Source organism: Artemia franciscana, chromosome 10, assembly GCF_032884065.1.
Source record: "Artemia franciscana chromosome 10, ASM3288406v1, whole genome shotgun sequence".
NCBI classification, from domain to species: Eukaryota; Metazoa; Arthropoda; class Branchiopoda; order Anostraca; family Artemiidae; genus Artemia; species Artemia franciscana.
Window position 1 is genome coordinate 48,202,123 of NC_088872.1, and position 12,553 is coordinate 48,214,675.

At 35.4% G+C, this 12,553-nt stretch overlaps 1 protein-coding gene across 1 annotated transcript in view; it reads right to left on the reverse strand.

The window, feature by feature from the left end:
• LOC136032293 (uncharacterized) overlaps positions 1–12,553 on the reverse strand; it is a 116,566-nt gene that overhangs the window by 34,673 nt on the left and 69,340 nt on the right. The window contains exon 7 of the mRNA XM_065712566.1: positions 6,524–6,674. Coding sequence (XP_065568638.1) covers positions 6,524–6,674 — 151 coding nt within the window. The remainder of the gene's footprint in view (positions 1–6,523; positions 6,675–12,553) is intronic.

Genomic DNA, 12,553 nt, shown 5'->3' on the forward strand with positions numbered 1-12,553 from the left:
TAAGTTACGAGGTCCTTCTAAATATAAATTTTCCTTAAGATTCGATCACTCCTTCGTAAGTTAAAAATACCTCATTTTTTCTAATTTTTCAGAATTAACCCCCCCCCCAAATCCCCCAAAGAGAGCTTATCTGACCCAGTTATGTCAATCACGTATCTAGGACTTGTGCTTAGTTTTTCCACCAAGTTTCATCCCGATCCCTCCACTCTAAGCGTTTTCTAAGATTTTAGGTTTCCCCCTCCAACTCCCCCCAATGTCAACGGATCCGATCGCAATTTAAAATAAGAGCTCTGAGGCACGATATCCTTCTAATATCAAATATCAAATTTCATTAGGATCCGATCATCCGTTCGTAAGTTAAAAATACCTCATTTTTTCTAATTTTTCCGAATTAACCGTCCCCCATTCCCCCCCAGAGGGTCGAACGACTATTTCTAATTTAATCTGGTCTGGTCTCTGATACGCCTGCCAAATTTCACCGTCCTAGCTTATTTGGAAGTGCCTAAACTAGCCAAACCGGAACCGACAGACAGACAGATAGACAGACCGACTCACCGACAGAATTTGCGGTCGCTATATGTCACTTGGTTAATACCAAGTGTCATAAAAACTTGTTTCTTATTTTGGAGGGATTCGGAGCAGGTGCCCTGACCATCGTAGGGTTCACTCGCCTGTTTATATCAAAAACCAACATTGCTGTGTCAGCTGCAGTAACTTCTCGCTGCTGACAAAGTCCAGCCATCGTAGACCTTTGTAATCCTCAAGGGGTACGAAAAAATGACGCTTCTAACCTGGAGACAGACAGGTGTCGACGCAAATACGAAAACTAATATTTCAACCTAAGACATCTCACATCCGCGAAAGACAGTTCAACGCAAAATTAAGAACTGCGCCAGATCGAAACCCAAAGCTGGCGATTTTAAGTATCAAGGACAGTGAAAATGATTGTTAGAACTGGTTAACTGGAACGCTAAACAACCATATATATCTTAGAAAATGGAAAAAATTAACTTTTAATCGAGAATTTAACTTTTAATGAAAAATAATTTCATTAGCATTAAACATGGTTTTTGGTAAAAGCGGGCTCCAAAAAAGACACGGGAGAAAAATCATGAAAAAAACAATAAAACACGTGGCAATTAACTGCTTAAGAAGGTATACTATTCGTTTGAAGGCAGAATTACCTTTAGGAGGATTTAATGTTTTTGATGAAAAATCATAAAAAATAACAAAAAAACATGTGGCAATTAACTGCTTAACAAGGTGTACTATTTTTTGAAGGCATAATTATCTAATTACAGGTATAGTTATTACAGACGAACAGTGTTGCCAAATTTTGACAATTAGTTCTGCTTATTTGTTGTCGCGCTTCTACGTCGCATCGGTGATGAAGATGTAGTACTGCCTTAAAAACTTCATAATTTTGAAACAACCAAAAGAAAAATCTTAGAAACTCGCTTTTTCATGTTTCAATAGACCTAAGGTGAGTCCAGGGGAGGAATGTTTTAATTTTAATGTCCTTAGTACGTTGAGGCATCGACATTCTCGGGAGTACTTCAATGAAATTAAAACGTACTTTCTAACATCAAAGCACCGAAGAGTGACTTTATCTCTTTGATCCAGCGCTATATAAAATATTAGTCATTACTTTTTATTATTTTTATCAAAGAAACTAATTGGAAATAAATAAATCACAATAAAAAAAAATATAAAACACTGCAAATATTAACCAAATAGATAAATGATAAATTTATATAATTAAATGCATATTATAAATTAAAAATATACAAATAACATGACAAATAAATATTATGGTATATATATATATATATATATATATATATATATATATATATATATATATATATATATATATATATATATATATATATATATATATATATATATATATATATATATATATATATATATATATATATAAATATATATATATATATATATATATATATATATATATATATATATATATATATATATATATATATATATATATATATATATATATATATATATATATATATATATATATATATATATATATATATATATATATATATATATATATATATATATATAAAAATATACAACAAATATAGGGAAAAAAAATAAATAGATCAGATTTTTCTTTATTTACTTTTATTATATTCCTTCGTTTGTATTATAGAAGCAAACGTTGTATTTGCCTAGTTGTGTAGTACTGTCAGTATGGTATGAAACGGTTAGTGTGAACTGATAGACCCTAGCCGTATCATACCGTATCAACCGTAGACACTAACCGTATCAACCGTATGTTGAATGATAGGATAATGATAATTAGTGGGCAAGGCCGTATCCAGGGGATTAGGGGGTTTGTACCCCCTCCCCCAAAATGTTTGTCTGCCTCCTCAAAACGTAACATAAATGAATATAAAACAAGTATTTGATGCATTTTTTGTAACCCCCCTAAAAGGAAATCCGTTTGTATCCCCTCCCCCCAAACAAAAAATCCTAAATACGGCCCTGATAGTGGGTCCAATTTATAAACACCAAAAACAAGAAGAACAATAGGCAATTACAGTTCTCTCCTCCAACTCAAGTTATTCTACATAATCAGTATTAAAAATAAGTTAATTAGTAGAGGGTGGTACAATAATTGCATATTTTGTATTATCAGAATGTTGGCAAAAGGTTCCAATATTTGTTCATGCTTTCATAGTTCTGTGACATACTTTTGACATTTTCCATACTGATTTAGTCTGATAAGAAAGTCCTAGATTACATTAATTTGTCACATTTTTTTTATTCTCTTAAATACTTGGTCTTCATAAATATCTACAATTACACGATGCAACATTTTGTACATTTTTGTAATGTCAAAAATGTAAATAAGTTTGATTCCAACACTTGCTAGTATTCTCCAGAATTTGTGACCAACATTGCCTGCACAATACAACTGTACTATTTTTGGTATAATTTAGAGGCTCCGACACCTTTGAGCATTTCATGGTATATTCCAAAATTTATGGTACATTCCGGTGCCTTAAGGGTGTGTTTGTCAGGTAAAAATGTAACTATATTTTTTTCGAATTTTCAGAACAAACAAAGAGAGAAATCTCAATGAAGAAACAAACAAACGGGACTACGGCCAGTAAAAAGAAAAGAAAAACCGAAACGAAGCGGATATTTCGCCTGCACGAAAACGAGGCGTCTTCAATGCTGATGAAACAAATATATCCTATCTGGCCAATTCAGCTTAAGATCGTTCAAATTTTAAGAAGTTTTCGATTTGCGATGGATGAGTAGCGTGCGTAGCTCTATTGGCCTCTGACGGATTGGGGCTACAGTGAGTTGTTACAGAAATTAGTAGTTTTGAAAGTCCTCGAGACGAGAGTCAGGCCGTCGAAAGTCAGAGATGACGTGACACAAAAAGGAATCTCCACGAGTTTCATTTGGGGACATATTTAGGCTATATTTACCTGGTCGATTTTATTTTTTCTACATTTTTGAAAGTAAGTCTGTCGAAAGCCTAAGTCGGCATTCTTCAATGAGTCTCAAACTAACCATCACACGAGAAGCAACACCTAGAAATGGCTTCTGAGAGAGAGTGAAGGTATTAGTGAAAAAAAAAATTTGCTTGGTTTTCAGTTTCTTCTAGTATTATCTGTGAAAAGGAAGCTTACTTATGATGATGGTACTACAAAGTATCTTTCGAGTGTAATTTGGTCAGAAAGCCGGTACAATCTATCTTAAAACGTTGACAACAATATTTCTGACATATTTTGGTAGTTTTGATTTAATTTGAGAAGCACCTGCACACTACAAGTTCATTTTTAAATAAATTTCCGCAAAAAGGGGCAAGTTGTCTTCCAATACTATTCTGCCCTTAATTAAGGAAAAAGAAATATCATGAGCCTCCTTTCAAGTTTTAAAGACCATCCATTATTTGGAGCGGCCAGAGAAAAAAAAGAGCCAAGAGCTCATATGGTATTTGTGACAAGGACGGAGGAGCCAAGAGCTACGAGCTTCTTCCCATCAAGTTTCATTACAATCCCTCCATTCTAAGCGTTTTCCAAGATTTCCGGTTTCCCCCTCTAACTCCCCCCAATGTCACCGGATCGGGTCAGGATTTAAAATCCTGACCTGATCCGAAAGTTTCGGATCTTCTTCATGTAAAAATTGCGGTGATCTGGGATTTGAACCTCAGACGTCTCGCACCCTAAGCAAGAATCATACCCCTAGACCACGAGCCATATTTAAGAAGAACAATCATTTGTCTTATCGGCAAATAAAATTCTCATCAACTATTTTGTTGGCTCGCTCCCCCCCCCTCAGATGGTCAAATCGGGGAAGAGACATTTCTAATTTAATCTAGTCTGGTCCCTAGCTTATCTGGAAGTGTCCAAACTAGCCAATCCCCACAATTCCCCTAAAAATAGCGGATCCGGTCCGGTTATGTCAATACCGTATCTAGGACATGTGCTTATTCTTCCCACCAAGTTTCATTCCGATCTCTACACTCTATGCGTTTTCCAAGATTTCCGGTTCCCCTTCCAAACCCCCTAATGCCACCGGATTCGGTCGGGATTTAAAATAAGAGCTGTGAGACTCAAGGTCCTTCTAAATATAAAATTTCATTAAAATCTGATCACCCGTTCGTAAGCTAAATATACACCATTTTTCTGATTTTCCGAACCCCCCCAACTCCTCCAAAGAGAGCCAATCCGGTCTGGTAATGTTTTCGAGACTTAAAATAAGAGCTCTGAGACACAATATCCTTCTAAATATCGAATTTCATTAACATCCCATCACCCGTTCGTAAGTTATAAATATCTCATTTTTTTAATTTTTCTGAATTAACCGTGCTTCCAGTCTCCCCCCCCTCCCCAGATGGTCGAATCGGAGAAAAAACTATTTCTTATTTAGTCTGGTCCCTGATATGCCTGCCAAATGTCATCGTCCTAGCTTATCTGGAATTGCCCAAACTAGCAAAACCGGGATCGACAGACCGACAGAAATTGCGACCGCTATGTCAGTTGGTATATATCAAGTGCCATAAAAATGCTCAAAACACATCGCTGTTTACTATCTCAGCACTTCACCATTGGCTCTGAAACATCGCATTAAAAGACCAAAGAAACTGAAGATGCGAACCGTAAATAAGTTGTAACTGACTTTTGGATTACATCCCATTACACAACAAATCTTCCTCTTCCCATTAGTTCATCTAATATTTGAAATTAATTATTTATAAACAATGAACTTAATTGAATATATACTTGTTGTTGAAACAAAAGAGATAAATGAAACTAATATCGAGATAAGATAAATAATATACACATTATTATAATATAAACATAATATAAACATATAATATATACATTTCTATTCCTGATAAGGTCATGGTCCAGAACTACTACTATATTCAAACATTTCAAACTCCATTAAGGCCCGTCTTGTTTGGCATAATAAGGGCCACAAGGGCTCTAAACCTTGGGAAACTTATGCACATTTCATGGAGAATAGATTTTTGCCTTGTTTTCACTCATTTATTTAAGATTGGGAGATATCCCTCTCTGCTCTTCCCAGTAGCATCAATTGAGATGGGGTAGGAGGGCCTATGCCCCTAAATGTTTTTGCCACCGTCTCCCTGAATTTTAGAAAACTACCTTTAATTGGGGTATTTTCATTAACATACCTTTGTGGGTATTTTCGCTGAAAAAATTGAAAAGAACGACTAACTCCCCTCTCTAGATTATGAAAAAGGTGTTTCCCTCCTCAAATTTTCGTAAATTGACGCCAAGGGCTCTCCCAAATCAGTCTCCTTGCTAGTCAGCCCAATGGTGCTAGATGTGACCTTTCTTTCTGAACTAATATTCACAAAAATCCACGAAATTTGGGAGGGTGCATAATGTCTTTTTCAACAGAGGGGGGGGGTTTGTCGGGTGGATTAAAATCTACCCCCTCCACCCCATTGATACCACTAGCTATTTGTCTTTATTGTCCCAAAAGCAAGGATTGTTATTATCGTTATTCAACAATTGAGACACGTCACTATGCGAATTGCGACGTTACCTAAAGATACTAATCTAAAGGGCTTAACACTGGATCTCTGACAGGAACCTAGTAAGGATTTTCAGTAAGGTGAGAGAAGCTAAATTTGACCTCCGGTCTGAGGTTAGTGTAGGGGGCATCAATTCACAAAATGTAGGGATGGTAAAGGATCTTGTTCTCTTTTTTTTTAATGATGATTGAAGATACACAAATAATATTTTTTAAATACAGAAGGGGGGTATATTCATATTTTTGTGTTTTCCAATGACAATACAAAAAAAGAATTTCATTTCAAAATCTTGGGGGGGGGGCAGCTGCCACTCCAATTAAAAATTCAACTGCAGTAGGAGTCGAACCTTCGATTTTCTGATTTGAAGTTCGACGTTCCCACGGGGGAACGAAGTTCGTGAAGTTCGGCGTTCTTACACGAATGTGTAAGCAAAGCTGAATCACTGGAAGGAAAAGTACTTACTAGGAACAGTTGTTTTAAGAACAGATGAGGTTATCCTTCGTATATCACCCGTTCCAATTTTATAAGTGCAGTCAGACCAAGCAAAACTGACAGAGCACTGGTCTTCAGTTTCAAGTGGTTTTTCCAAGATGATAACCGCTTCATGGATTGCCTGAAAGGAAAAAATTACATAAATTTGAAGCAATTGAAGAGCTGTCGTAAAACATCCCCTTGACGCGTCCGTCACTCACCCTCCTTTTTACACCTAAGAACTGATAAAAAAAGAAATATTTCAGGGAGTGACTTAGGGCTACAAACAAAGTAGAAATCAAACAGTTCGTGGTAACGAACTGTAGTAAGGAGCGACCCGGCTCAATAGTAAACGAAACTCTAAAAAACGAAATTTTGATACTAATAGATACATCAAAAGAATCAGATTTTTATGCTGATTTTAAATATATAAGTTTCATTAAATTTAGTCTTACTCATCAAAAGTTACGAGTCTGAGAAAATTTGCCTTGTTTTGGAAAATAGGGGTAAACACCCCCTAAAAGTTATAGGATCTTAACGAAAATCACACTGTAGAACCCTACTGTAGAAGTTTCAAGCTCCTATCTACAAAAATGTGGAACTTAGTATTTTTTGCCAGAAGACCGATCACGTTTGTTTGTTTGTTTGTTTTTTTTGTTTTGTTTTTTTCCCCAGGGGTGATCGTATCGACCAAGTGGTCCTAGAATGCCGCAGGAGGGCTCATTCTAACGGAAATTAAAAGTTCTAGTGCCCTTTTTAAGTGACAAAAAATAGGAGGGCACCTAGGCCCCCTCCTACGGTCATTTTTTCCCAAAGTCAACGGATCAAAATTTTGAGATAGCCATTTTGTTCAACATAGTCGAAAAACATAATAACTATGTCTTTGGGGATAACTTACTCCCCCACAGTCCCCGGGGGAGGGGCTGCAAGTTACAAACTTTGACCAGCGTTTACATACAGTAATGGTTATTTGGAAGTGTATAGACCTTTTCAGGGGGATTTTTTGGTTGGGGAGGAAGGGGTGAGGAGAGAAGGCAACGTAGGAGGACCTTCCCTTGGAGGAATTTGTCATGGGAGAAGAGAAATTCCATGAAGGGGGAGTAGGATTTTCTAGCACTATTTAAAAAAAACAATGAAAAAATAAATAGGAAAAAGTATTTTTCCACTGAAAGTAAGGACCAGAATTAAAACTTAAGACAAACAGAGATTATTACGCATATGGGGGGTTCATCTCTTCCTAAATACCTCGCTCTTTACGCTAAAGTATTTTTAGTAATTTCAACTATTTATTCTACGGCATTTGTGATTCAGGGGTCAATCTTAAAGACTTGGGAAAAAATTAAAGCTTTAGTGTAAAGAGCGAGGTATTAACGATGGGGCAAACCTCTCATATACATAATAAAAATATACGAATATAGAACTTATCTACGTAAGTTAATTTGTAAGTTATGTATATTTTTCACTAATAAAAACGTTCGTTTAAAATTAAAAATTCTAGTTGCCTTTTTAAGTAACCGAAAAATTGGAAATCAACTAGGCCTTCTCCCCCACCCTTTTTCTCAAAATCGTCTGATCAAAACTAATAGAAAGCCATTTAGCAAAAAAATAAAATTAATACGCCAATTTCCTTTTAATTATTCATTTGCGGAGAGCAAAAATCAAACATGCATTAATTCAAAAACGTTCAGAAATTAAATAAAAAAACAAGTTTTACAACCGAAAATAAGGAGCGACATTAAAACTTAAAACGAATAGAGATTACTCCGTGCATCAAAGGGGCTGTTCCCTCCTCAACGTCCCGCTCTTTACGCTAAAGTTATTTACTGTTTTATAAAGTACAATTGAGAGAATTGATTTTCAAAATTTTTCCGTATAATTTCTTTTGGACCGCTAAGTATGCAAAATTTCTTGAATTAGAAAACGTTACAGTTAAGAAGACACAGGGGTCAAAAAGCAGTGGCGTCTATTCACAAAATTTAGGGTATGCAAAATAAATTTTTCAACGTCTAAGGTGGAGGAGGGTAAATTTGTAGTTTTTTTCAATTTGCCCAATGAAAACACAAAAATAAATGCAATGAAAATAACAAAAAGATGTTTTTCAAAATCTTGAAGGGGCAAAATAATCTGATGAGGATAGGCCCCTTTTCCCCTCCCAATGGACACCAGTTTCAATAAAAAATAATCTCCGCATTAATCAAGAGGAAAGACTTAGCTTATGAAAAAGGACACACACTGAAAAAGAGCAAAACAGTTGTCTGAAATATTTCTCAAAAATGACTGCAGATTGCAAGAAAAGTAATATTTAATAATATCATTTAGCATTTTTAGATTATTTTTATATATTAAATATTTTTAATACAATTCATTTATGCCTACAAATGTTATATTAGACTAGGGAGGCAGCAAATAATAGATAACTTAGCTAGGAAGGGCTTTTACTTAGCTAGAAAAAAATTTAGTAATATGTAATAATAAAAGTGGACAGAAAAGTGAACAGCATAAGATATTCCTGTATCGACCGCTGTCCGGTGAGACAGAGTAGGAAACAAACTTAAGCTTTCAGCATAAAATGCACTAATTTTCTGTGATTTGATGCCCTCTTTTCACAACTAACTGATAGCATAAAAACTATACAGAAGAATGTCCTTTAAAAGATAATGCAACGAAAAGTTTAAAGAAGCATAATTTAAATTGGCCTGTTCGATGCATCATGATACGATGGTACGATGATACATGATACTGTTCGATGCATCATGATACGATGGCGATGATACGATAATCGTATCAACTGTATCGTTGGCGACGTCTGCAAAATCACTAGATAACTCCTAATTTGTTTGTTTTCGTTCGATATACACCTTGGCATCATTTGTCAAACAGCTTCAAATCTTTAAACTGCGTTTGCTTAGAGTTTGTTTATCTCAGGGACTGTGGCCTAATTTTGTGAGGCTGGCCAGTGATCCTGTTCTTAAGGGCTACGCAGACACAGCTTTTTCTTCAGTGTCTTAATAGCGTTAAAGTATAAACAATTGTGAGACAAAGCAGGTATAAAGAAGGTCTTCAGTACTGCAAACTTTGAGCCTGTAGTCGATGAGTTGCCGCTCTAATTTCTTCCGCTTCACTCTGAAAATTTATGCTCAGAAGCATCACATTAGGGGGGAGGATGGTAGGTTAGAGGCAATGTAGAAATACTTTACCCCCCTCCCCTGATGTGCAAATATATAGCCCAAATTATATTATTATATAAACCAACGGTTATATGAAGGTTGTATTTCATTAGGATTAATCTAACTTCACTTTTTGGGTATGTTTCGCACAACCAACAAGTACCGAGGCACCCACTAACCCCTCATCCCAAGTGATTGGGTAAATCATCATGAGGGACAAAGGAGACCAAAATGGACTCAAAAAGCTCTCCCGTAAAAGAAGCTAAATTTGCTTCTTCAAATAAAAGGTGGTGTTCTAACGGCAGAGATTTTGAAGTTGTAAAACATGAACACTCGAACAAGAAAATTCGTCTGGCCAAGCGTTCAAGCAGTGTATTGAGCGAGATTGGACGAGCTTAACTCTCAATAGAAAGTACTCCCATGAGTCCACCGTTTAATATATCTAGTTTTATTACATAAAGCTCTCTTTCATAACCAAATTGGCCAAAAAACAATATAAATGAGCGTTGATCTAGGTCTAACTCGTAGTTAGAAAGCTGGCGTAAAAAACGTTCGTATTGCACAAGCACGGCTGCATTAGATTTAAAAAGTGGTACGTCTGCCTAGTTCTTAAAAATAATTTTTATAAACATTTCGCTGCTATATTCATTGTATCTGGCTTCCTTACGTAAAAAGGTAAACTACTTATTTCTGACATCAAGCTCATTAAATATTCTTGTGGCTAAACTCTACAGCTTAATAGAAAAAAAGTTCCGTCTTCTAGAGTAAAAAAAAGGTCGGAAGTAATAAAAAAAAGTCCTTTGTCTTCTAGAATATTTAAACATTGCAAGAAATTTTATCTGTTACTACCATTTTAATGGAAACTGATATAACGAGGAATTCTTTTCGGTTCCTCTAACTTTTTCTGGAAAATGGGCAGTCTAACTAGAACAATAGTAAATGACAGCTAACGAACCAAGGGTGAAAAAAATGCGTCCCAGAGGGTAATTAAGTGAGAATGATTGATGGGACTTTTTGACTATCATAGACGGAAGAGTACGGAAATTATTTCTTTGATTATTTCCGGAAAAAAAGATTGAGTCGCCTCAATTCATTTCTACGGAAACCATATCTTTTTCACCCATAAGAAAACATCTTTGACAAGGTGACATCTGGAATTTGAATTCAACTGAGGAAAAGACATTTTTTTACAATTCAGGGATATCCTTCACAGTTACATAAATCTAAAATGTCACCTTTGAGCCTAACACCTCTTCTCCAAACAAAAACTGCAAAACACAGAACATGACACAAACTTTGCGACGTGAATTGACACAGCTCTAGGTTTGAGATGGATTATGGGGAAGTTAGACAAAGGTTCTATTTAGAAAGAATAAGGAGTAGTCAGAATAGTTAAAGATAAATAGAAGGAAAATTTGGAGTGTTAAATTATTCATTGACACATCGGCTGTAGCAATTGAAAAGGACTCACGTGAAATTTTTTGCAAAACAGATTTCTAGTCAATTCCTTACAAATAGCGGTTCAAACAGGGATAAATCATTTTATTACACAGTGAAAAACAATGACAAAAACACTGAATATTTCGAACATATATACACTGACCATCATCAGTAGATATGTCTTATTTAAACTGTTATTTGTGCGTCATAGAAAGCCAGTGTGGTCTTCGAATATACCTAGTTAATTTCTTCAACTCGCCATGTTTTATCAACTAATAAAATCAATTTCTCCTCGTCGTAGCCTAGCCTACTTGGTGCTAAGGATGCTTCAAAGTTAAACTGTACACCCAAGGCTGCATCCAGAGTGGGGGTCACGGGATTTGAGCCCCCCAGAAATGTTTGTCAGGACTCGTTAAAATGTAAAAGAAAATGAATATAAACAAATTTTTGATGGGTTTTTAAAGCTTTTTGCAACCCCCTCCCCGCAAAAAAAAAAAAAATCTTGGATACGGCCCTATGTATATCATTGACTATACTTGCATTTGCTGTAACTGTAACTGTAGCATATAAGCTAAGTAAATGCTTATTTTATGTTCAAGGGATGATTTAAGCTTTACTGAAAACTTACTGCAGTACAGCAGATGCCCAATTGGTTACCACAATTCTTTAATAGATGTAAAGTATTTTCATTTTGTCAACAAAAATATCAAGCTTTTTTGGTAGGCCACCAACAACCAGTTCAGTGTTGTGAGTGGGGGTTCCAGGAGGAGAAGAGACCTTTATAGATCAGTGTAACCTAATGTTTGCTCTTTTTAATCTTTTACGTTGCTTTTTTACTCTACTTTAAAAAAAAAATTAAACCTAATAACGGTTCCAACTCAAAATCTACTTAATCTTCGAATTTGTATGTCCAAAAATTAGAGCTCCAATTAAAAAGTATGGGTAGCTACAAGAATGAAAACTGGAGCTAGAACCGACAAAAGAAAGCCACCAGTGCCATCTCACATTGGGCGTCTCTTGATATTTTTACAAGATTTGAAACGTTTTTCTGTCAGAAACTGAGATTAGGCACTTATTGCTACATTTAATTTACCAATTCCAATGGAATTATTTTTTTTATATGTCACTGAAAAAGGCAAAGAAACGCCAAACTCTAGATGGCGCCGACGTTTTCTTTTCACTCGACACTAGCGCAAGTTTCCACTCTTATATGTTACCGATTTTCTTTGGTTTTAATACAAACTAAGGAAATGCTAATCCAATACGAAATGCGAATCGTACAATAAGCAATTCAGTCATAAGTGATTTTCACTTTATAACTAGACTGTTTTTTAGTTTAGTTTTTTTTCTTTTTTTAAAGTAATCCATTAGCTTGAAGAAATAGGAAACAGAAATGTTGATAGATTCCCATGAA